General features: G+C 50.1%; 1 protein-coding gene across 9 annotated transcripts in view; it reads left to right on the plus strand.

Annotated features, from left to right (window-relative positions):
* COMMD7 (COMM domain containing 7) overlaps positions 1–24229 on the plus strand; it is a 105852-nt gene extending 81623 nt beyond the window's left edge. For 3 of the 9 annotated variants that reach the window (XM_072736119.1, XM_072736126.1, XM_072736125.1), the window contains 2 exons: positions 12364–12438; positions 12669–12960. In XM_072736119.1, the coding sequence (XP_072592220.1) occupies positions 12364–12438; positions 12669–12734 (141 nt within the window). In that variant the 3' untranslated portion in view covers positions 12735–12960. Of the gene's footprint in view, positions 1–12363; positions 12439–12668; positions 12961–22506 lie in introns of those variants that run through there. The other 6 variants (XR_011996946.1, XM_072736129.1, XM_072736121.1 and 3 more) reach the window with 4 other exon arrangements.
* The last annotated feature ends 2148 nt before the right edge of the window (positions 24230–26377 follow it).

The raw sequence follows: 26377 nt of genomic DNA on the forward strand, positions 1-26377 counted from the left end.
GGTTTTTTTTAAACAGCTTTATTGATATATGATTCACTTGCCATACAGTTCAGCCATTCAAAGCATACAATTCAGTAGTTTTTAGTATAGTCAGAGTTGTGCAATCATCACCACAATCAATATTAGGACATTTTCAGCATTATAGAACCCCACCACCATTTCTCCCTAGTGGCCCCCCTCTCCAGCTCTAGGCAACCACTGCTATAAAGGAGTCTTCTTACTGTCTGTGTAGGTTTAAGCATTATGGAATTCTCATATAAATGAAATCATACAGGGACACCAGTGTGGCTCAGGGGTTGAGCATCTGCCTTCGGCTCAGGGCGTGATCCCCGGATCTGGGATCGAGTTCCACATCGTGCTCCTTGCAAGGAGCACACTTCTCCCTCTGCCTGTGTCTCTGCCTCTCTGTCTCTCTGTGTCTCTCATGAATAAATAAAATCTTTAAAAAAATGAAATCATACGATATGTAGTCTTTTGACTGACTTCCCTCACTTAGCACATTTTTAATAGCTTTATCCATGTTATAGCATGTATCGGTATTTAATTCCTTTTTTAAAAAAATTTATTTGTTTGTTTGAGACAGAGAGAGAAAAGGCAAGCAGGGGGTGGGGGGAAAGGGAGAAGCAGACTCCCCGCTGAGCAGGGAGCTCAACCTGGGGCTCCATCCCAGAATGCTGGCAGATGCCCCAGTATTTAATTCCTTTTTATTGCTGAATAATATTTCTGTGTGTGGATGGATAGACCACATTTTATTTATCCATTCATCAGTTGATGGGCATTTGGGTTTTTTACTTTCTTTGGCTATTATGAATAATGTATCTGTGAACATTCATGTAAATTTTGGGGTAAACATATTTAATTTCTCTTGGATCTCTGCCTCCCAGGTGTGGAACTTCTGGGTCACCTGGTAATTCTATTTACTTTTGAGGAACAGAGGTTTTCAAGGGGGCTGCACCATTAATATTCCTACCAGTAGTATGTGAGGGGATGACTTCATTACATCCTTGCCAACATTTGTTATTGTCTTTTTTGATGATAGCAAACCTAGTGTGTGATTTGCAAATATTTCCTCCCATTCTGTGTCTTTTCACTTCCTTTTTTTTTTTAGGATTTTATTTTAAGTAAGCTCTACACCCAATATGGGGCTTGAACTCACAACCCTGAGATCAAGAGTCACATGCTTCACCAACTGAGCCACTAGGGGCCCTGTCTTTTCACTTTCTTAACAATGTATTTTGCATCACAGAAGTTTGTTATTTTGATGATGTCCAATTTACCTATTTTTTCTTTTGTTACCATGATTTTGTGTCATATTATTGACTGATCCTAGGTCATGAAGATTTAGGCCTATGCTTTCTTCTAAGAGTTTATAGTTTTTTTAAAATAAGATTTTATTTACTTATTCATGAAAGACACAGAGAGAGGCAGAGACTCAGGCAGAGGGAGAAGCAGGCTCCCTGCAAGGACCCCGGGATCACGCCGGGAGCCAAAGGCAGATGCTCAACCGCTGAGCCACCCAGGCGTCCCTGTCTTTTTTTTTTTTTTTTTCTAAGATTCTATTTATTTATTCATGAGAGGCACAGAAAGAAGCAGAGACATAGGCAGAGGGAGAAGCAGGCTCCCTGCGGGGAGCCCGATGTGGGACTCCATCTCAGAACCCCAGGATCACGCCCTGAGCCAAAGGCAGATGCTCAACCTCTGAGCCACCCAAGAGTCCAAGTTTTTTTGTCTTTTTATTTTTTAATTATTTTTAAAGATTTTATTTATTTATTCATGAGAGACACGCGGGGGGTGGGGGCGGTGTGGCAGGCAGAGACACAGGCAGAGGGAGAAGCAGGCTCCATGCAGGGAGCCCAACATGGGACTCGATCCCAGGACTTCAGGATCATGCCCTGGGCCGAAGGCAGGTGCTAAACTGCTGAGCCACCCAGGTATCCCTTTTTTGTTTTTTTTAAAAAAGATTTTATTTATTTATTCATGAGAGACACACAGAGAGAGACATAGGCAGAGGGAGAAACAGGCTCCCTAAAGGGAACCTGATGTGGGACTCGATCCCAGGACTCTGCCATCTGGACTCTGCCATTTGGATCAAGTCCAAAGGCAGACACTCAACCACTGAGCCACCCAGGCGTCAGAGTTTTATAATTTTAACACTTATATTTGGATCCGAGATTCATTTTGAGTTAATTTTTGTGTTGGATGTGAGGAAAGTGCCTAGCCTACTTTTTTTTTTTTTTTTTTTAGGTTTTATTTATTTATTTTAGACAGAGAAAGAACATGAATGGGGAGGGGGAGAAGCAGACTCCCCACTGACCAGGGAGCTTGACCTACCAACCAGTCTTGATCCCAGGACTCCAGGATCATGACCTGAGCTGAAGGCAGACACCCAAACAACTGAACCACCCAGTTACCTCCTCCACCCCCGCCAGCCTCCTTTTTTTGCATGTGGATATCTAGTTGCTGGAGCACCATTTGTTGAAAAGGCTGTCCTTTCCCTACTGAATTGTCTGGGCACTCTTGTTGAAGATCAATTGACTATAAGTGTGAGGGTTTATTTTTGGACTTTTATTCCATTAACTCCATGTCTATCCCTATGCCGGTACCACACTGTCTTAATTACTGTAATTTTGTAGAAAGCTTCTTCTGGGTCCTCTAACAATATCCCTCTTTTTTCAATACGTTTTGGCTATCTGTGGTCAGTTGAATTTCCATAAGAATTTTAAGATCAGCTTGTCAATTTCTGCAAAGAAGCAAGTTGGAATTTTGATGGGGATGGTGTTGAATCTGAAGATCAATTTTGGGAATCTTGCCATCTTAACAATATTGGGTCTTCAGATCCATGAACATGGGATGTTTTTCCATATATTTAGGTCTTTAATTTCTTTCTTTCTTTTATTTTCTTACCTTTTTTAAAAAGATTTATTTATTTGAGGGAGAGAGAGTACACAGAGGGAGAGGGAGAGGAAGGGGGAGAAGCAGACTCCTCGTGGAACAGATAGCCCAATGTGGGGCTCTGTGTCAGGACACCAGGATCATGACCTGAGCTGAAGGTAGATGTTTAACTGACTGAGTCATCTAAGTGTCCCTTCTTTAATTTCTTTCAACAATATTTTGTAATCTTAAGAGTAAAAATGTTATACTTTTAAAATTATTTGTAAGCATTTTATTCTCTTTGATTGCAATATAAATGAAATTATTTTCTTTCTTTTTTCTAAAAAAGATTTTGTTTATTTATTCATGAGAGACACACAGAGAGAGAGGCAGAGACACAGATAGAGGGAGAAGCAGGCTCCTCATGGGGAGCCCGATTCAGGACTCAATCCCAGGATCCTTGGATCATGCCCTGAGCTGAAGGTCGACCCTCAACTGCTGAGCCACCCAGGCATCCCTGGAATGATGTTCTTAATTACATTTTTGAAGTGTTCATTGCAAGGTGCACAGAGATACAATTGACTTTTGTATATTCAAACGTATCCTGCCTTTCTGAACTCATTTATTAGTTCTAACTTTTTGTGTGTGGATTCTTCAGGATTTTATATTTACAAGATCATGTCATCTGAAAATAGAGATAGTTTTACTCCTTCCTTTGCAATCTGGATGCCTTTTTTTTTTTTTGTCTGAGTGCCCTGGCTGGGACTTCCAATACAATGTTGAATAGAAGGGGCAAGAGTGGACGTTATTATCTTCTTCCTAATCTCAGGGGGAAAGCACCCAGTCTTTCACCATTAGTATGATACCGAATAGCCACTGTAGGGAGGCTCATTTTAGGATTTCCTGAAAGGTTGGTTGGTTATAGCCTCACTATTAGCAGTGTATAAGAAGGACTCCAGTCCCCATAGCCCTTGACAGTAGCTCCAGGTTTTAGAGGTGAGGAGCCCAAGGCCAGAGAGAGGAAGTGCTGTGTACCTCATCACATAGCTGCTCAGCTGCCTACCATCCAATTGTCCATGGTCACTGGGGAGTGAGCCTTCTGGACACTTAGTCTTCTCTACCCCATCAGGAAGGGAAGACACATCAAGAGTGACCACAGGTGCAGAAGGAGGTCTGGCTTCTGTTCTGGACTTGGCCACTGACTTGGGCAAGTTACTTGCATGACCTTGGGCAGCTTACTCCCTCCCCATCTCCCACAGCCCCCAGGCCTTTTCCTGTCTGGGCAGTGGGAGAAGTGGTCCACTCTGAAGTCTCCAAGTCTAACTAACCATCCACCCTTAAACCCCAGCTGCTTCTGCCACTGCCCCAATTGGCCACCAGAGGGCGCCCCAGACCAGCATTTGGCCCAGCTAGGGCACAGGGGCCCCTGGGGAGGGTTAAGAGGCAGGGTGTGTTTTTAAGGAGCTGCTAGCTTTGCTTGCACAGGCTTCCTTGTAGCGAGATCTGCCCAGGCCCTTTGCCCCATTTCTCTGACTGAGTCTTAATCTCTGAGGAGGGAAGATGGAGACATCACCCCCCGAGGCCAGTGACCTTGTGCTCATTCCTGCTTGCTTTGGGTTGGCTGCCTAAAGTCCAGGTGTCCAACATCAGGGCCAACAGCCTTGAGTATCTAACCCTAGAAAGGTTTCTGCTGTCTCTGGGCCCCTTATGGGCACTGCATCCTTCTCCTACTGCATTGCAGGGCAGTAGAAAGCCTCCATCCTGGTGAGCGCCTGGCCACCTAGAAGGGACACATTACAGCCCCTTTAGGACATGGATGGATTATTGCTGGGGGTCCCTGGTGGTATAGTTGCAGATACTGCAACTACATCATCCGGGACCCCCAGATACCTCAAGTGACAGACCCCAGACCTCAGAAGTAGGCACCATAGGTGCCAGGGACCATCTGGCATTTCCCAGAGCAGAATATCTGACCCGCTTTGTGAAGAACTCTCCAGGGAGCACCAGAAGGGCTCTATCAGCCCTCTCCAAGCTCCCCCTATGCTGATTTTACTCTTCCGATAGAAGCAGAACCTTTGCTTTCAAATTGAGCTCCAAGTCAAAGGAGCTCTCACTCCTTGCATGGGTAGGCACAGGAGCACCTGCCCACCCAGATGCCTGCCACCTTTGCCTTGCATTTCTGTTACCTGTGTGTTTTCCTTCCTTCCAGACTGGATCCCCCCCCCTTTTTTTTTAAATATTTTATTTATTTATTCATGAGAGACACAGAGAGAGAGAGAGAGGCAGAGACACAGGCAGAGGGAGAAGCAGGCTCCATGCAGGGAGCCCGACATGGGACTCGATCCCGGGTCTCCAGGATCACACCCTGGGCTGAAGGCGGCGCTAAACCACTGAGCCATCCAGGGATCCCAAGACTGGATCCTCTTGAGGGCAGAGTGAGTGTCCAGTTCTCCTAGATCCCCTCCAGGGTTGCTGATTCAGGACTTGGCATTCAGGAGAAGCTCAACATGTTACCATGGGAACCGTGATCCCATCTTCTGCTCCAGCTCAAGGGACCAGGGCTGTCTCTGCCCCCTTTCTGAGCTGTATGACTTCAGGCAGATCACTTAGCTTTTTGAGCATCCACTTAGTTTGCTTCTTTGCTCTTCTACTTCCCCCAAAATGTTATGGGGGTCAGAGAGGGTGTGAGAGCCCTGGTATGAAGGGTGACATGCTCTCCCTGAGTCTGATAAGATTGTCCTGAGAGGGCTGCAGCTGTGGCGTCAATAAGGAGGTCACATGGAAGAGGGGTGGGCACTGGGCCACACCTACCCAAGTCCCCCGAGTTGAGTTTTCACATAATAATGGCTGACATTCTCTGGGCCTGTTCCATGGAGCAGACATTGCACTAAGTACCTCACCTGGATTATCTCTCTCAGTCCCCTCAGTCCTCAGTGACCCTTTGAGTAGACAGCATTACTATCCTCAGCTTTGCAGATGAGGAAACGGAAGCATGGAGCAATTACCTACCTCGCCCAAGGTCACCCAGTAGGCAGTGGTGGGGCTGGGGCTTGGACCTCTGGTGCCTGGAGGTCCCTAGCCACTGAACCACTCCCTGCCTTGAGTAGATGTGGAGCAGGGATAGGCAGTTTGGGGTCTTGTCCATTATCTAGGAATCTCTGAGGACCAGAGATCCTTGGTTTCCATCTTCTCTTTTCTAGATGTGCGTATGGAGACCAGAGAGGAGCACTCTCTCTCAATCTCTCACATGCACCCCAGGGCATGTGGGGCCAGAACAGGACCACAGCTAATATGAGGTGTTGTTACAGCAAGGAGATTGAGTAATGCTCAAAGCCCCCTTGAGTCTCAGAATCTCTAATTCTAAAAGTCATCTTGGGGGCCTCATTCACTCATTCACACCAGCCAACTTCCCATCTTTTTTTTTTTAAGATTCATTTATTTATTCATGAGAGACACAGAGAGAGATGCAGAGACAAAGGCAGAGGGAGAAGCAGGCTCCCCGTGGAGAGGCAGCTGTGGGACTCGATCCAGGGGTTCCATGATCAGGACCTGAGCCAAAGGCAGATAGATGCTCAGTCACTGAGCCACCCAGGTGTCCCTAACCTCCCATCTTGATGTAGCTCATTTGCCAAACACCCAGATTCTTGGGAGTGGGGTGAAAGGAAGTAGCTCAGAGGTTCAAAATGATGCCCACCCACCAGCCCAGACCTGGGACGCTAGCAGGCTCCTCCTCCCCCATGCTGGGCCCTTATCAGGAAAGCAATTTGGGTTGGTGGGGAGGGGAAGTCCAAGGCCCCAGGCTCTGGCAAGGTGGGTAGGAGAGATAGGGAAGTGGGGAGGGGGTCACAGGGCCCTGCCGGGAGGGCCCAGGGAAGAAAGAGATGCCCAGAGCCAGTGCTGTCCTTGCTGGCCTGGCCTCTTGACATTGTTCCAGAGCTGCTCCTGCCTTCCCTCCTTGGCAGGCAAGCAGCCCGCCCGTACCTTTAATTAGCAAGCAGCAGCCTCTCCCCGATTCATCACAGTCACTGTTTAATTAGCCGCGCACAAGGCTCCCCTACCCCCCAGCTCTGGGTGGAGCAGCCTGCCTCTCTCACGGAGGCTGCCACCACCTCGCGGTGTCCCCTGTCACCCCCCCATACTTATTCTGCTCCCCAGAAGGGGGGATGGGGCGGCACGCCTGGCTGAAACCTCAAGGAGATTCTGGGCACTGACGCTTGTATTCAAAGCATCCAGCAAACATTATTAGGGCTTGGAGTCTGCGCCAGCCTGGCGCTGGGCGGAACCCAGGCGGGATGGGGGCGGCCTCCGTCCTGTCCAAGTGCTCCCTTGGGAGGTGCCCCGACACCTCTCCAGCTGGTCCCAGGGTGTTGGGAGAAGCCTAATAATCCTCCCTGTTGCTCCACTGCCCCCGCCCCCATCCAGACAGGGATGACCCTTTCTTCCCTGTCCCAGAGCCCAGCAATGCCCCAAGGCAGCAGCCTCTGGGATGGAGAGGCACCCCCTTCCACCCCTGCCTCCCCAGGGTCAATCCTGGAGGCCGGCGGTAAGGCTCTGGGCAAAGGGAGGTGGTGGGGGATCTCAGCCCCGCTCTGGGAAGTCGGGGGCCCAGGAGAGAGCCCCCAGACTATGGCCGAACCACCTGCCCTCTGTCCCCCCAGCAGGGTGGAGCTGGCCGCCCTGGGAACACTGCCTCACACCCTTCCGGGCAGAGCCAGGGAGCCACCGCCTCGGGGCAGCCAGCTGGAGGCAGGAGGCTCAGGTTCCATCCCAGCCCTGAGCCCGTCCATCCTGTGGCTTCAGGCAAATCAGCTGCACTGGGGCCTCCCGTCCTGCTCAGGGAAGGGTCTGGACCCCTGCTCTGGCGTGGACCAAGGACACGGAAGGATTGGCACTTATTCTGATACTGAGGGAAGTGCTAGAGTCCATCCACACCATTTGTGTGGCCTCAGCTAGCCCCTGAACTGTACTGTGCCTCAGTTTCCCCATAATTAGTAGCAGCCTTGGGCTGTCCTGAGGATTAAATGATTTACAGTGTTTCGTGCACTCAGAATGGTGCATGGCAGAGGGAGTCCTTAGTAATCACTGGCTATTTTTACCAATACTTCCCCTCCTTTTACCGATCAATATTTATTGCCAGGTATGAGGGGCTTGGTGGTGAGTAAGTACGGCAACCTCCCCACCTTTCAGAGTCTTCCTTCTAGGGGCAGAAGCAGTTGAAAGCCAGTAAATAAATTAAGGAAAAGTACAATTTCATCTGAACAAAGTTTAGTTAATGGTAATGTACCGGGTTAATTTCTTAGTTTTGACAAATGTATCATGGACAGGAGAGGAGACATGGCGACATGAGGAAAACTGGATGGAGTGTGTACAGGAACCCTCTGTACTGTCTTTGCAACTTTTTTTGTGAATCTAAAACTGCACCCCCTACCCCCCCAAAAAAGTTTATTTAAAAAACATAATTTCAGGGACACTGGGATGGCTTAGTGGTTGAGCATCTGCCTTCGGCTCAGCACGTGATTCTGTAGTTCCGGGATTGAGTCCCACTTTGGGCTCCTGCATGGAGCCTGCTTCTCCCTCTGCCTGTGTCTCTCTCTCTTTCTATGTCTCTCATGAATAAATAAATAAAATCTTTTAAAAAATAAATAAATAATTTTAAAAAAACATAATTTCAAGTAATAGTAAGTACTATGCAGAAAACAGGAGTAAGATAGATGGGGGTATGGGGACCACTTTAGATGAAGTGGTCTAGGAGGGCCTCTGTGAGGAGGTGACTCTTGGGAGAAACTGACTGATGGGAAAGAGCCAACCGCAGAGAGATGAGGGAAGGGCCTGCCCAGAGGGGACCAGCAAGTGCAAAGGCTCAGAGGCAACCATTGCCTTGGTAGGTTTGCAGTCCACTGGCAGGGTGGGAGAGATTCTGTGGGGGAGATGAGCCCAGAGGAGGATGCAGCTTCCCTTCAACATCATTTTGCCCTTTCAGAGGACAGGAAGGTGGGAGACTCTGCAGGGATCTGTACCTAGCACTCTAGTACCTCTTTTTTTTTTTTTTTTTAAATAAGCTCTATGTCCAACATGGGGCTTGAATTCATGACCCTGAGATCAAGTCACATGCTCCACTGACTGCACCAGCCAGGCACCACTCTAGTACCTCATTTTAGTTCTTACAGTTACCCTGTGGGAGCAGTGTGGTCACCTCACTTACAGGTGAGCCAGTGGACCAGTGGAGGAGTGAAGACTTGGCCCACGTCACAGGCCTGTGCTTGGAAGGAGACACCTCCTGGCTCTTAAGGTTGTGCTGGGGTCTTGCTGGGAGACTTGGAGTGGGCTAACAGGCAGGGCCTGGGCAAGGCCTGGGTGTGGCTATGGAGGGGTGGGGAAGCTGGGACTAGGGGCACCCGGCAGATACGGTGTCTGGCCGCCATGAGACCACGTGTCAGGGCAAGGCAGCACCTTTGATTTTTAATTTTTTTTTTTATGATAGTCACACAGAGAGAGAGAGAGAGAGAGAGAGAGAGGCAGAGACACAGGCAGAGGGATAAGCAGGCTCCATGCACCAGGAGCCCGACGTGGGATTCGATCCCGGGTCTCCAGGATCACGCCCTGGGTCAAAGGCAGGCGCTAAGCCACTGCGCCACCCAGGGATCCCAGGCAGCACCTTTGTATGATAGTTATGTAATCCGCTTTGTAATAGTAATACCACATGTATGCAATACAAAATTCTGAAAGTACAAAATAATATATAGGGTCAACTTAATATAATATATATAATATATTATATTATATATAATATATATAATACATAGGGTCAATTTGGGTCCCCGACCACCCACTTTTCCTCCCCAGAGGTACCCTCTGAGACCTTTCCCTGTTATCCTTCCAGAGCTGGTCTAGATGGTAGCACCTTGACCATAACATTGGCAAACAATCAGCAGGCGCCATGGCACCACCAGCCAGAAAGCTCTAGATGCACAGTAGTATTTTTTAATCCTCATACCAGCCCTTGCTGTATGTATATCAAGCTATTTGAAGTCAGAATAAACTGAGGCACAAGCAGGTTAAGTCACTCACCCACGGCCGCACAGCTCACACAGGGCTCAGACTTAGGGATTCCCTGACAGCATTGTACAGATGAGGATACTGAGGCACAGCGAGGTCGTGTAACCAGCCCCAGGTGACCCAGTGAGCAGATTCTAGAGCCAGGACCTGAGTCTGGCAGTCTCACTCCTCAGACCCGGGAGTGATGCCCACCTCTGCCTGGCTGCACGGCCTCGGGCAAGTCGCTCCTCCCTGCGACCTGGCCCCCACCAAGGACAGAGAGAAGGAAGCCTGCCTCTGGGATGGCTGGAGGATGAGTGGATGAGTGTGAGCAGTGGGAGAGCTCTGGTGCGGGCACACTCCAGGCACCGCTCTTACCCCTTCGCCAGTGGCCACTTCCCATGAGGTGCAGGAGGAAGGGCGCAGCCAGGAGGGTGTCTCAGGGTGCTGGGAGCTCAGGCGGGGCCTTCCTTCCCTGCAGCCAGGCAGACACAGCAGGGGGCCTGCCCTGGAGAGGGATGGGGGGAGCTCTCTCCCCTACTTCCCGACTTGGGCATGCCACATGCCGTCATGCTGCTGACCCAGGAATTCTGGGGAGTCAGGAGAGGGGAGAGGGGTTTCTCAAAGGTTCATGTGATGCCTCCCCCACCCCCAGGCTGGGTGCCAGCACCTGCAAGGTGAGTGGGGGGCTGGGGCAGGATGCAGGGGAGGAGGCTACAGCCAGGGGCAGGCAACAATGACAAAAAGGTAAGGGGCTTAGCCCATGTGCCAACTTAGTCCGGGTTCCTGGGGGTCTTCACGTTGGCAAGGTCACCTCAGGCTGGTGGCTGGCCTTCAGCTAGACAGGCTCAGGAAACTGATTTATCTATCTGCCCTGCCCCTCAAGGGTGATCAGATTGTTGAACCCACATGCCGGTTCTGTCGCCCACAATGTGGGCCAGACCGAGGGGGGCCAGACTACATTAGTGTCCCATCGGATTCCCCTCCTCGCAGGCCGAGGGAACAGGGGTTAGTTATGAGAAAGGGGCCCTGAGGTCAAGGCATAGACCAGGTCTTGGAGGGGTGCCAGCCAGGCTGGCGCAGAACAGCACTGTGGAGTGGGGAGTGCTGGGACCATGGGGGCAAAACCAGGCTCAGATTTGACTCCAGCTCTACCATGCCCCTGGGTTTGTTAATGCATCACTGTGAGCCTCAGTTTCCCCATCTGTAAAATGGGGTTGTTATCAGAACTGGAATTTCATCATAAAGACAGAGCTTTTGTAGGGCACCTGGGTGGTTCAGGGGGTTATGCCTCTGCCTTCAGCTCAGGTAATGATCTCTGGGTCCTGCAATTGAGCTCCCCTGCAGGGAGCCTGCTTCCCCCTCTCCAGCTACTCCTACCCCTTGCTCGTGCTTGCTCTCTTTCTCTCAAATAATATTTTTTTTAAAAATCTGAAAAAAAAAAAAAGGAGCTTCTGTGGGATGCCTGGGTGGCTCAGTCAGCTAAGCATCTGCCTTCGGCTCAGGTCATGATCCAGGGTCCTGGGATTGAGCCCTGCATCGGGCTCCCTGCTCTATGGGAAGCCTGCTTCTCCCTCTCTCTCTGACCCTCCCCCCTGCTTTTGCTTGCTCTCTCTTTCTCTCTCTCTGTCAAATAAGTAAATATTTTTAAAAAATAGAGCTTCTGACACAATGTACAATCTGTAGTAAGTGCTCAATAAATGTTACTCTCCTCCACTGACTAGCTGAGTAATCTTGTTTTTGAAACCCTACAGGGCCTTGAGACAAACTTTGGTGCTTGTCCTGTGTTCACACGGCCGTCTGGGATATGTACTTTAGTTGCCAAATGTTAGAATTACTGGAACATTTACAGGGAGGTGGAAGAGATGATCTGCAAGTGGTGCCGTCCCTACTATTGGAGCCTGGTGGCCCAGGGCCTCCTCCACAGGGGCCAGGAGACTCCTGGGCCAAGACACCTCTCTCTTATCTGAGGCTGGGCTTGCCCAACACACAGAGGCTTCTTTTTGGCAGTTCCTTTCTCTAGAAGACTCCTGGAAGATGCCGCCTCTGTCCCGACAACGTCTGGGCATTGTGTGTGGTCTGTAAGAGCCAAGGGTGCTGCAGCGAGTTGAAGGGAGCTGGGTCAGTCCTTGCTGGGTGTCCCTGAGGGGCCTTCACGCTCCGACCCTCCCTGACCCATGGAGCAGGACCGAGAACACATGGCAGGGCGGCACTCTCCTGTGAGGCAGTGTGACAGTGCTTGAGAACCTGGAAGGGGCTCCCCAAATGCAGGGATGATGATTTTTAGAAAACCTTCTGTCTTTTCTGTAAGGTGGAAGCTGTGAACTAGAAATGACCTTGATCATCAGTGTTTTTCCAGGAAGATGCTAAATTGATATTGGGCAGAAAAGGGCATTCGTGGTCAAATAAATTTGGGAAAATACCAACATGAACATCCGCTGGGTTTCCTCACTGCAGGGTTTCTCGGATCCGTTCCTGCACTTTGGTGAAGGGCACTGGCTCTATCTACCCAGCAACCAGGCCTGTTGGACGGTGAGGTTCTTTTCAATTATCTTTTCAAAAAACATCTTGTGAGTTTAGACAGCTATGGAATTCACTTTGGGAAACGCCAAAAATGGTTGAAAACCTCACACTCCTCCACTTAAGGAAGCTGGAGGAACCTTGGGGACTCTGGAGACCACGAGGGGATATGGGGGCCAAATAAGTTGAAAGGACTTGGAGGATGCACTAACCTTTATCTTATCTATCATCTATCTATCCAGCAGGCTCAACACCCAGCATGGAGCCCAGTGTGGGGTTCGATGCGGGGCTTGTACTCAGGACCCTGAGACCAAGACCTGAGCTGAGATCAAGAGTTAGATACTGGGACGCCTGGGTGGCTCAACGGTTGAGCATCTGCCTTTGGCTCAGGGCGTGATCCTGGAGTCCCGGGATTGAGACCCACGTTGGGCTCCCTGCATGGAGCCTGCTACTCCCTCTGCCTGTGTCTCTACTTCTTTCTCTGTGTGTGTCTCTCATGAATAAATAAATAAATAAAAATCTGTAAAAAAAAAATTGCCTTCTTATTAAAAAAAAGTTAGATACTTAAGTGATAGGCTTCCCTCTAACCTTTATTTATTTTATTTTATTTTATTTTATTTAAGATTTTATTTATTTTTTCATGAGAGACACAGACAGAGAGAGAGGCAGAGACACAGGCAGAGGGAGAAGCAGGCTCCATGCAGGGAGCCCAACATGGGATTCGATCCGGGGTCTCCAGGATCACGCCCTGGGCTGAAGGTGGCGCTAAACCACTGAGCCACCCAGGCTGCCCATTATTTTATTTTATTTTTAAAAGATTTTGTTTATTTGAGACAGATTTTGTTTATCTGAGCTAGAGAGAGAGAGAGAGAGAGTATGCAAGTGGGGGTGGGAGGGGTGGAGGAAGAAGGAGAAGCAGATTCCCCACTTAGCAGGGAGCCGGATGTGGTGATCATCCCAGGACCCTGACTTGAGCTGAAGGCAGAAGCTTAATCAACTAACCCACCCAGGCACCCCACTAACCTTTATTTTAAAGCTAAGACTTTGGGGCACCTGGGGGACTCAGTCAGTAGGAGCATCTTGATCTCGGGTTCCTGAGTTCAATCCCCACATTGAGTATAGAGATTGTTTAAAAATAAATTAAGAAAGAATGAAGCTGAGATTTTAATCCGTATTTTACTGCATCGACCCATATAATCTTCACAGCCATTCTGTAGGGTAAACACTGCTGTCATCTTCATTCTCCAGAGGGTAAACAGAGGCACAGAGAGGCAGACCCTTCCCCACAGTTCACAACTTTAAGTGGGATGTGAACTCAGGCTGCCCGAGTGAGGGGCTACACTCGTAATCCCTGCATGGCCTGCCTTCACCATGAGGCTGGGCTGGTGACACAGCCCTCACTCAGCAGCCACATGCTGGAGCTCCTGTCTGGCGCTTAAACTTCCTACACGTGGCTGCTCCTCAGTGTTCTTGGGAGAGTCTCTGGCTCCCATTTCATAGGATGACCCCTGGGGGCGCCCAGTGGAGGAGCCCTGCTGTCCACAGCTTCCCCACCAGGAGGCTGTGTTATGGTCTCATTTCATCCACACCCTGGTTCTCTTCATTCTTACAGGAGAGGCTCAGAGGGGAACCAAGACTCAGAGACGGGAAGTAGTTGCCCCAGTCACCCAGCAAGGAGATGGTAAAGCTGGGGTTCCAACCCTGCAGTTGGGTTCCAGAGCTGGGTGTTGGGGAGTCAGGTGCTTTTCGTGATGAAGCGGTGGGTTTCTGGGGCCAGGGCAGTGGCACAGCTGCAGGACCACACTCCACCAGGGCCCTGGGCTCCTCTGACATGCCATGGCCCCTGCAGGTCCATGACAGTCCCCCTCCAGAGAGATATGCTTTCCAGTCCCTTGCTAATGTTGCTGGGCCTCCCCTTCTCAGCCTTATACAGGCCAACAGTTCGTAGCATAAAAACAGGCAGATAGCTCACCACCACCAAGAAGAAGTTGCCATGGAGGCCTCTAGGCCACCAGGTTTTATCTCCAACTCCTGGAGTAGGGCCTCGGCCATTTCCTCCTTCTGCAGTGTGGACTTTTTGTTCTGGGTGTTTTTTCCCTCTCCTTCGGTTCACCAATTCCTAGAGATGGACTTGTGTGTCTACCTGTCCATCCACAGACACTGGACACTTGTTGTGGGCCTGCCCCAGCTGGGCTGGCCCTCACGTGCCTGGAGGGTAGGCAGGACTCCGGGGTGTTTCCAGATCTCCTTGGAGGCAGGGGTGCATGACTGTGCATGCAGGATCTATTGCTTGACAGCAGAGCAGGACCTGGGTTCAAATCCTACTTCAATAATTTAATAATAAAGACACCAATGACACAATTTTCTAAATGTGCAAAAGATCTGAATAGACATTTCTCCAAAGAAGATATGCAAAGAGCCAATAAGACATGAAAGATGCTGAGCATTATTAGCCATCAGGGGAATGCAAATCAAAATCACATGAGTTATCACTTCATACCCACTAGAATGGCTTTAATCAAAAAGACAGATAATAACAAGGTTGGCAAGGATGTAGAGAAATTGTGGCCTTCATGCTCTGCTGGTGGCACCATAAAATGGCACAGTTGTTTTGGTGAACAAACTAGCAGTTCCTCAAAAGTTTAAACACAGCGTTACCACAGGACCCAGCAATTCCACTCCTAGGTATTTACCCAGGAGACTTGAAAACACATGTCCGGGGTGCATGGGTGGTTCAGTCGGCTAAGCATCTGACTTCAGCTCAGATCATGACCTCAAGGTCCTGGGATCACAGGGTCCCGAGATCAAGCCCCCTGTGGGGCTCCCTGCCCAGTATGGAGCCTGCTCCTCCCTCTCTCTCTCTGCCCGTCCCCCTGCTCGTGCTTGCGTTCTCTCTCTCTTAAATAAATAAATAGATTTTTTAAAAAAAGAAAACCCATGTCCACACACAAATATTACACAGCTGTTATTAGGATCATTATTCACAACAGCCAAAAAGTAGAAACAACCTAAATGTCTTTCAACTGATGCATTGAGAAATACAATATAGGATGCTATTTAGCCATTAGAAGGAATGAAGTCCCGACACCTGCTAGGACATGGAAGATGGGCTAAGTGCAAGAAGTCAGACACAGAGACCACGTACTATAGGAATCCACTTCTATGAAATGTCCAGAATGGGCACATCTGTAGGGACAAGAAGACAAGATAAGAAGAGCTGGGGGTGGGGGTCTGGAGAAATGGGGAGTGAGTGCCAATGAGTAGGGTTTTGTGGGGTTGGAATGGTGACAATATTAGCAAGCATGGTAATGGTTGCACAACTCCTCGAATATGCTAGGAACCATCGAATTGGACACTAAATGAGTGAATTGTAGGCTGTGTGAATTCTATCTCCCTAAGGCTGCTATAAAAAGTTAGGAAGTATAGATAAGCCAAAGAAAAAAAATGGTAAGGTTCATCATCCTATCACCTAGAGACAACCCCTGTTATGCTTTAGTGACATGCTCCCAAATTATACTCTGTTGCCCTACATGCTGCTTTTTCATTTAGCAACACATGGTAAACATCTCTCCATGTCAGTAAACCTACCTGGACATAAAGCCAAAATCTGCTTCCACCCTTTACTGGCTGTGGGCGTGGGTAAGCCGCCTCAGCCCTCAGACCCTGGCTCTCTCCATCTCTAAGGCGGGGTAACCCAAGGACCCGTCTCCAGAGGAAGCCATGAGGACCAGAGGGAGATGGCATCCCTAAGGCATGCAGTGCAGATACCAGCCTAAGGGAAATGCTCTGAAGGTGGAGGCCCTGTCTGAATTACATTCTTGCCCGCCTCGAACAATCCCACCAGGCTCAACTCATTTCTGTGCTCTTCTGTACGTTTCTAATACATCATGGTTTAAAACAGCCATGGTGGGGCACCTGGGTGGCTCAGTGGTTGAGTGTCTGCCTTTGGCTCAGGTTGTGACCCCAGGGTCCTGGGACTGAGTCCCACATCAGTCCCACAGGGAGCCTGCTTCTCCCTCTGCCTGTGTCTGCCTCTCATGAATAAATAAATAAAATTGAAGAAAAATACTAAAAAATAAAATATCTACCATTTATAAGCAGGCAGGGGGATCAGGGACAGACCCTGGAGGTTGTCGTGACCCTCAATGGAAAGAAGCTACCCTCCCACATACCTACTGTGTGCCTGGCCTAAGCTCCTGTTTTGTTTTGCTTTGTTTTGTGTTTTTCCTTACAATGATATTATTGGCCCCATAGGACAGATAGAGAAACTGAGGCTCAGGGAGGTGCCATCACCTGCCCTTTGCAAACAGCTGAGGGTGGAGCTAGGTTCCATTTCCAGTTTTGTCTGGTTGAAAGTCAGTGTCCTTGCTTTTCTGTCCTCCGAGGAGGGTACAGCTTTGAAAAGTCTTGAATCTTGTCCAAATGAGGGATTCGGGTTATTATTTCCCAGACCTGGAGTGTAGGTACCAAAGGGGATAGTTACTGCTCCTGGATTGATTGATTGATTGATTGATTGGTTTATCTTTCTTTTTCTTTCTTCTTTCTTTCTTTCTTTCTTTCTTTCTTTCTTTCTTCTTTCTTTCTTTCTTCTTTCTTTCTTCTTTCTTTCTTCTCTTTCCTTTTCTTTCTTTCTTTCTTTCTTTTTTAAGATTTTATTATTTATTTATTCATTTATTTGAGAGAAAGAGAGAGCGAGTGCGGGGCAGAGGGCAGTGGTGGAGAAGCAAAGGGAGAGGGACAAGTAGACACGGGGTTCAATTCCGCGACCCTGAGATCATGACCTGAACAAAATCAAGAGTTGGATGCTTGACTGAGTCACCCAGGTACCCTATCACTACTCCTAGGTTTCAAATCATAAAGATGTGTTCACGTGTGGCTACTTGCCCTAAGCCCTCTGCTGGGCTGTAGGGACACAGTAGGGGCTTAAATGTGGTTTTGCTTGAATGCGCAGGCTGGCGGGGTGGCAGCCAGGGTGAGCCAGGGCCATACTCCTGCGGGGGGGTGGTGAGGGGCACAGGCTCTAGAACCAGACAGTCACGGTTGGAGCCCCCATTCTGCTGGTGACGTGGGCAGTAACCCCATTGTGAACTTGATTTCCCTGTAATAGGTGGGTGTAAGCATGGAATAAGTTAGAGTTCCCGGAGTCACTCCTGACATGGGGTGAGCTTTGGTGTCAGCAGGGTGAGTCAGTGGACCGATGCAGGAAGCCCAGGAGGAGTAGCCCGGGGTGGGGGCCACTGCCCATGCTGGTGTTTCTGCCCCCATCTCCGCAGCCAGGCCAGGTCCCCCCATCCCGCTGTCCCCGGTGGTTGCTCTGCACCTCTTGAACAGCGATCCCACCCGGCCTGGCCTGGTCTCTGTGATCGTCCCCTGATTTCTGCCCATCTCCCTTTGGTCCCCTTCAGCACCAACTCCAGGACAGCCACCCACTGAGACCTGAGCTGCCTGTGGAGTCCCGTGGACATGCTGCGGAGCCCAGAGCCCAGCCCTGCCTCTGAGCAGCAACCTGACCTCAGAGACTCCACCTCTCGGAGCCTCCTTCCTTCCCTGTAGCACCAGGGCTAGCAGCTGACTCTAGGGCCTGATTCCGCCTGCCTGTCCCACTGACTGCCTCCCTAGCCTCAGTTTCATCATCTGCAAAACAGGAACAATAACCACACCTCAGGGATTTGAGAATTCACTGAGAAAATACCTGTCAAGTGCTCAGAACAGTGGATGAGACATAGCACGTGATCAAAATCTGTTGGCCCCTATGATCTTGGCCCTTTAGGCCCAAAACGTCCTGCCCCAGAGACCCCTTCCCCAAAGCCAGATCCGTGGTCTCCCATCCAGCCTGGCCTCTGCTCCACTCCCCAGCAGCCCGTTGGACTGGGCACTCTGCTTGGCAAGCCTCCCCCCAATCAGCACAGATGTGGTGGCTGCTGATGTCTGTTGAACAAATGAAACAAAAGACAAGATGCAGAAAAAGAAGGCCAAGAGGCTCCACATTTGGTGGGAAAATACAAGGTTCACTCATTCAGCCATCATTCATTCATTTATTCAACTAATATCTGCTGAGCAGCTGCTGTGCGGGGCCATGGGGACACAGCAGCAAACAGCAGAACCACTGCCCTGGGAGCCCTGGCACTCTGGTGTGGGAGACAGACCCCAAAGGAAGCAAATAGTGACATGACACGTGGAGAATGCTGGCTTGTGATAAATGCCACAAAAACACCAGGGAGGGTGCTGGAGAGGTTGTCATTTGAGACAGGGCAGCCAGGGATGGCCATGGAGAAGGGGACATCTGAGCAAAAAGTTCAAGGAGGTGAAATTATTTGTTCATTCACTCCTTCCTTCCTTCCTTCCTTCCTTCCTTCCTTCCTTCCTTCCTTCCTTCCATTCCTTCATTCCTCCAGGCAGTCAGCAAACATTTCCCTGGGCCTGTTCTGTGGCCTTGGCCAGGTGGGTGGGGGCAGGTGGACTTGCCCCGAGCGGCTCTCAGGTGGGTATCTCCCAGCAGTGGGCTGGGAACACACTCACCCACCTGGAAGAGTCACAGGGTCTGCCCCAGATGGAGGTGTTCTCGAGACGTGGGCCTTTCAGCGCTAAATCGGAAAGTCTTGCGCAAACCAGGACAAGTGGTCATCCTCTCACCGACTGCCCTCATCCCAGGGGCCCAAGGAAAGGTCAGCAGAGGCATCCACTTGCTTCTCTGAGGATGGGGCCCTTGTGAGGGACCAGGAAGGGAGAAGCCGGGTGCCCTTGCCACGTGAACTAGGAAGGCAGAGGCTCCAAAGCACAAATGCACTGCATGTGGAGGCTGCAGGTATGAGGACAATGCTGCCTTCCCAGGGTCAGTGGGCAATGGGTGGGAAGGGATGACGGGGTCTCAGGGCATCTGTGAGGGGGCTGCATTGACCTCGGGCAGCAGGCCACCGAGCCGGTGGGTAACTGTATCTGTGTTGTAGCAAGAGCTGTGCTTCACTGTGCAAGGTTTCTCCCCAGGGCAGAGGATAGAGAAAGAGCAATACCATGTCCTTGTCCTTTCTTTCCTTCATTCTGGTGAGCACTGATGTCTGCACTGGGTCAGCCAGACAGGGAGAGAATTATAGAGCAAGTAGTGGAGAATCTATGGAAAAGGTATATGTGGGTGTTTGTTAGGTTCTTTTCTGTAGGTTCAGACATTTTCAAAAAACATCATCATGGGGAGGAATAAATAAAAATTAATTCTCGGCCACGTATAAAGCATCCGGGGAGAGCATGGATGAGGCAACGTCCTTCCCTCCAGCAGCTCAAGCTGGCATGGGTGCTCTGTATGTGCGAGGTCCTCAGAAGAAGGACCTTGAGGCAGGCCTGGGAGGCCAGGGGAGTTGTGCAGGATGGAGGAGAAAGGGAAGAGCACTCAGACAGAGGAGCAGCAGAGGCAAAAACCCGGAGCCTGGGTGTACAGGGATGTTGAGGCAACAGGTCGTTCTGTGTGGCTCAGTGGAGGGTTGGAAAGAGGCTGAAAAGGGAAGTTGTGGCCTCGTGAACCTTGTCTCCTTGAATCGGTCTCTGAAAATAAAAGTGAGACTGGCCCACTGTTGCAAAATCAGAGAACACAGGAAATTATTTTAAAAAAGGAAATACAACCCCCTAGGTTAGCCCATCACCAGAGATAACCACTGTGAAGTATTTGATGCATTTCTTCCTAATATCTTCATATACTTGGATATGTATGCATATATATATATATATATATATCTCATAACTTAGAATAATAAAATAGTTTGCATCTTGTTGGGTTTTTTTGTGTGTATGTTTTTAAAGATTTTATTTATTTGTTTATTTTTATTTGGTTTTATTTATGTATTTATTTTTTATTATAGTCACAGAGAGAGAGAGAGGCAGAGACACAGGCAGAGGGAGAAGCAGGCTCCATGCACCGGGAGCCCAATGTGGGATTCAATCCCGGGTCTCCAGGATCGCGCCCTGGGCCAAAGGCAGGCGCCAAACTGTTGCGCCACCCAGGGATCCCGATTTTATTTATTTAAGAGAGCAAGCAAGCACACGCAGAGGGGAGGGGCAGAAGGAGAGGGAGAAGCAGGACCCCTGCTGAGCAGGGAGCCCGACATTGGACTTGATCTCAGGACCCTGGGATCATGACCCAAACTGAAAGCAGAGCACTTAACCAACTGAGCCATCCAAGCACCCTTTGTTTGTTTGTTTGTTTTTTAAGATTTTATTTATTTATTCATGAGAGACACAGAGAGAGAGACAGAGACATAGGCAGAGGGAGAAGCAGGCTCCCTGCAGGGAGCCCGACTTGGGACTCGATCTGGGGTCTCCAGGATCAGGACCTGAGCCAAAGGCAGACGCTTAACCACTGAGCCACCCAGATGCCCCATTGTTTTATTTTTTTAAAATATTTTATTTATTTATTCATAAGAGACAGAGAGAGAGGCAGAGATATAGGCAGAGGGAGAAGCAGGCTCCCTATGGGGAGCCCAAGTAGGACTCAATCCCCAGACCAGGATCACGCCCTGAGCCAAAGGTAGACATTCAGCCACTGAGCCACCCAGGCGTCCCTTGTGATTTTTTTTTTTTTTTTTTGAGATTTTACGTTTTAAGTAACCTCTAGCCCCAACATGGGGCTTGAACTCATAACCCCTAGATCAAGAGGCACATGCTCCCCTGACTGAGCCAGCCAGGGGCCCCTACATGTTGGTGTTTTTTACTTAACATTACATCAGATGCATTTTTCTAGGGCCATTAAATAGTCTCTGCTAACCTGATTTCTAAGCCGTTTGGATACTCCAGCCAGTGGTAGCTTCTTGGCTAACGTGGTGATTCTCCTGGCTGGCCCCTGCCACTGATGCTGTTTGCACTTGTCTGCTGTGACAGAGAACACCATGATTAACAGCCCCCATCCATCCATAACTCCATGTCCACATCGCTGGTTATTTTGGGTTTCCTTCTGACCATTCCTAGACATGAGATTCTTGGAAGCCCTGCTCAGTGCAGAGCTGGCTGGGTAACCGGGAGAGGGGGTGGGTTTCCCGGGGCACATGCCCCCACCTGAGGACAGACTGGGCCCCAGCTGGAAGGAACAACTTGCACTTTCTGAATGCCTCGTGCTCTCTCTTACCTCCAGGCCAGTTTGTCCGGGTGTTATAAACTCCCGCCCCCAGCTTTCTCTCTTCCCTGTTTTCTCTGTCTTGCTAACTCTTCCTCATCTTTCCAGATGCCCGCATAACCTTCTCCAGGCAACTTTCTGAGCCCCTGCTGCCATGCCCTCAGCGGCCGTGCCTGGGCCCCCTCCTTCCCGGTGCTTTCTCGCTGGGTTACAAGAACTACTCCTTTGTCTGGTTTTCCTTGTCCCCTGAGAACAAGGCCCAAGCTGCATTCATCTCTGAATTTCTAGTATCAGGGGGTTGAGCTGGCTGCTTTTGGTTTCAGTAAATGTTTGTTGAGCAAAGGAATGGAGAGTTGGACAAATGAATTGAACAAATGAAGCAAAGTCCATGGGGGAGGCTAAAGCGCAGACGTTGGACTTCAGAGGAGCATCCAGTCTAGGGGGACACCATAGAGCAGGGCCCCTAAGCCAGGAGCAAGGAAGAGGGGAGGCAGGGCTCTTGGAAGGAAGCAGGGGCCCGGGCAGTGCTGTGCAGGGTAATTCAGGCAAGAACATTCCAGAAGAGGGCAAGGTTTCATGCACTCTGAAGCCCTGTGTCTGGATTCAAATCCTGACCCTGCTGCCTAGGAGCTGTGTGACCCTGAGCTACTGACTTAGCTTCTCTGTGCCTCAATTTTTCCATCTATAAAGGGATGCGTGGGTGGCTCAGCAGTTGAGCATCTGCCTTTGGTTCAGGGCGTGATCCGGGGGTCTGGGATCGAGTCCCACATTGGGCTTCCTGCATGGGGCCTGCTTCTCGAACTCTGTCTGTGTCTCTGCCTCTCTCTCCCTCTCTGTCTCTCATTAATAAATAAATAAAATCTTAAAAAAAAATTTTTCTATCTATAAAATGTGGATGACAAATTCTAGTACTTCATTCATTCATTCATTCAGTCAGTCATTCATTTTCTCCTTCACTTTACACTTGTTGACTGTTCTGGGCTCAGGATCGGAAGCTGAGAGGGAGCTGACCAGCACGGTCACTCACGCAAGCAAGCCCTGCAGCCGAGATGGAACCTGGGTCTGGCAGCCACAGGTTCCATTCATGATGCCCTGCAGGCCACCGCGCAGGCTGCTGTGGGACCACAGGAGGTGCTGGCACACAGGGGACATTTCCCAAGCGGGAGCCGCTGTCACTACCCTCCTACAGCATCATTACCATCAGGTCTTGGAGAACGTTCCTACCCCTCTGAGCCTCAATCTCCTTTACGGTGAACAACATCTTGGTTTGCCTAGGAAGGAGGGTTTTCCCAGGATATGGGACTCTAGTGTTAAAATGGGGACAGTCCCAGGCAAACAGGGATGGTTGTTTCCTCATCTGTCACCCGGGGAACCACCTGCCTCCCGTGGCTGTTGTGCAGAACAGAAGTACACCCATAGGAAAGTCAGAGAACCAGGGGAGAGGAATTCTAGGATCGATTACATGAATATTGAAGAATTCTGTGTGCAATGGGAGTCCAGTCATGAGAAAGAAGGAGCCAGCTCCCAAGTACTGCTGTGGAAGAAGCTCTACGATACATATTCTCAGTGAGAAAAGCAAGGTACAGAACATTTTGTGTGGAGTGCTTCCACCAGAATCGAAGGAGGGGTATGAACAGACACACACATGCTCACGTGTGTGTGGATTCTCTGGGGAGCGAACCAGGGGCTGGGGAGAAAAGGTGGGGGAAAGATCTGCTTTTTCAGTCTATATCCTTTTGCGTTGTTGGAATTAGATTAACCTTTTGCTGTCATTATCAGGTTGAAAAACTGTCTCAACTTCTGTGTGTCCAGATTTAAAACACACACACAAAAATCCCCAAAACTCTTCTAAACCATGAAAAGGCCCAAAATGCAGAGTAGGAAAAGTGCCTAGCTCAGGGTCCCACACCCAGGAGGTGCCTGAACGGCCTCCTCCCTTCTCCCACCTGTGAGCTCGTTGACCACTGGGGTGAGTGTGCAAGGGGCACCATTTTCTAGGGGCTCAGGTGCAAGTGTAGTTTGGGAAGACACGTGTGGGCTCCATGAGGCAGCCTGCCTGCAGGCCTGGGGCCCACGGGAACCCCACCCACTTCTGTGCATACGTGTCCAAAGTCACCGTGTGCCCGTTCCAGGGCCTTTCCCTGCCTCTTGGGAGTGAGGAAGGCCCATCTTGCAGGCTAAATGGCTCAGGTCTCACATACTTCCAGACTAGGGAACCCACATCTGCTGCTGCAGCCACTACAGCCAGTTCTTTCTGCCTCTGGCCTTGGGGAGAAAGGGCCACGGCTGGTTTAGGAAGAGGCTCTAGGCTCAGCCTGAGACTACCCTGCGGGCCCGACCCCCGCTGACCAGCCTCCCCTGAGTTCCCAGCCCAGCCCTGCCTTGAGTTTCTTTTTTTTTTTTTTTTTAGGATTTTATTTATGTATTCATGAGAGACAGAAAGAGAGAGAGAGAGAGGCAGAGACACAGGTAGAGGGAGAAGCAGGTTCCATGTAGGGAGCCTGATGTGGGACTCGATCCCAGGACCCCAGGATCACACCCTGGGCTGAAGGCAGATGCTCAACCACTGAGCCACCCAGGGATCCCTGCCTTGAGCTTCTAGACATGTGGCCAGGCTCTTTTCTTTTAATTCTTTAGCATTATGCACATATTTCAGAAAAATGTTCTCACTGTAATATCTCAAACATTAATAAAATGTAGCAAATAAAAGCCCGAGTAATTCCTCTGCATTTCCTGCACCACATCCCCCTCAAACATGACTGGCAGTTAATGGGTATTCTTTTGAACCTTTACTATCATGTGTATGTATCTGTATCTAGTCCTCTATACGTACCCTTCTGTCTGTAACTACCCCTCTATCTGATCTGTGCCAACTGTATATGTAACCGTGTAAGTAGAGGTGTGTGTGCTCCTCACATAAATGGTAACATTCTGTAACATTCAAGGTGCCTTATTTTTCACTGAATGTATCATGGACATTGTTTGGGGTCAGTACATATACAACCACCTCCTTTTAACAGCTGAGCAGTATTCCAGCACATGAGCTGGCCCCTCATTTCTCTGTCCAGTCCCCTATTGAACATTTAAATGGTTTCTATTGTTTTGTTTCTGCAAGATCAAAGCCCTGGGCAGGCCTTATCATGCGCTGACCGATTTCTCCAGGATAGGCACCTGGCTCACCTCCCAGCACTACTGAAGGAGCTGGGTACTGAATTTGCCGTGAGGTACTGACAGAGGGGCTGGGTGCTGGGGCTGGGTCCCGAATTTTCGCGAGGTACTAACAAAGTGCAGCCCAGGGAAGCCGAGCTAACCACACTCCCAGCCAAGGACATAGACCACCTGTTTCTGTGCACACCACCAGCACTGAGCTGCCCAGTGTGTCACATCTCTGTATCAGACCGTCTCCCCTCCAGCATAATCCTCACCTCCCAAGCCTCCAATCATTCCACCTGGAATGGTTTTGAAATGTGCATTACAGGGAACTTCCCAGCCATCTTGGTTTGTCCTGCTACTGAGTGACTTCCCACCTGGGGTGATTTTAGGGAGAAGGGGACATTCCCCAGTCCCCAAATTTCTCCCCCATTTAAAGGAAGAGCCTCTTTGGTAAAGGCCCTGCCTCCCTTTGTGAGCTCTTTTTCCAAAGGCTTCCTGCCACATAGGCAGCAAGGCACAAAGAGGGGGGGGGGCTTGGGAGGTAGAAAGCATGAGGGGTGGGGGGCAAAAGAAATAGAACCATACTAAAGGCCTATTTCTTACAAAGTGCCTCCCCTGCCCCTAGCACCACACCCAGCCTGGCACACGCTTTGCAGTGGGTGCTGCAATTTTCCCAGCCTTGCAAATGAGGGAGCTGAGGCTCGGAGGGAAGGGGAGCAGGAGTTGAACTCGGGCCTATGCAGCCCAGGTCCTGTGATGGCAAGGTGCTAAAATGTATGCCAGAAGGTACTGGTACTGACTCCCTGGGGAGCCCGAGATAAATGAAGACTGGAGAAGCGTGTGTATATGTCTGTGTCTTGGTGAGGAAAGGGATCTGGAGAGATGGGTGGGATTTGGGAGGGAAGGGAAGGGCCTACCAGGTGGGTTGACAGCCTGAACAACAGCCCAAGGCAGGACATCTGGCATGCTGATGGTAGGAAGGCCCGGTCTGGGTCATCGTGTGAGATGTGAGCTGGAAGTTGCGAGAGGCCGGGCCTGCCCTGACGGCCCTGATGCCAGGCAGGGAGTGGGCTTGTAACTAATTGCCACCGTCCCTGTTATCTATGGTCAGTGACATCTCCAGCACCAAGACAGCTGCTATCACGCTGGCCGTCCATGTGTCAGCTGATTCTTCCAACAATTCCAGGCCATGGCCACCATGGTGCCCGTTTCACAGATGAGGAAACTGACTAGGGAGGCTCAGGGGGGCAGGATCAGGGCTGCTGACTTACCCTGGGATGTCCTGCACCCAGCCCTGGACCTGCCCTCCTGGAGGAGAGGAAGGGGGGAAGGGAGGGAGGAAAGCAGGTGGAGGGGTGAAGGATGAGGGGTGTGGGGCCCCCGACCCTACCATCATCGCTGCTTGAACTGTCTAGATTTCTGAACTGGATGGTGCTGGCTGTGGTGGGCCCATCTCAGCCCTCCTGACCTGAGCTGCTTGAACCCAGTGACCTGTGAATCCCCAGGGCTGATATTAGCTGCAAGGCTGGCCCAGAAGTCTCTCTCCTGAATTTGCATCCAGAGTTCTTTCTCCCACACTCCACATGCAAGTGCTGCTGGACCACTGGATCCCGCAGAGCTCTGGAAATCCATGGGATTTACCCACCCAGTTCCAGCTACTCCAGGATCTGGAAAATAGTAGGCTCTTTGGGTCTGGCCCTAGCC

This window comes from Vulpes vulpes, chromosome 14 (assembly GCF_048418805.1).
Source record: "Vulpes vulpes isolate BD-2025 chromosome 14, VulVul3, whole genome shotgun sequence".
NCBI classification, from domain to species: domain Eukaryota; kingdom Metazoa; phylum Chordata; class Mammalia; order Carnivora; family Canidae; genus Vulpes; species Vulpes vulpes.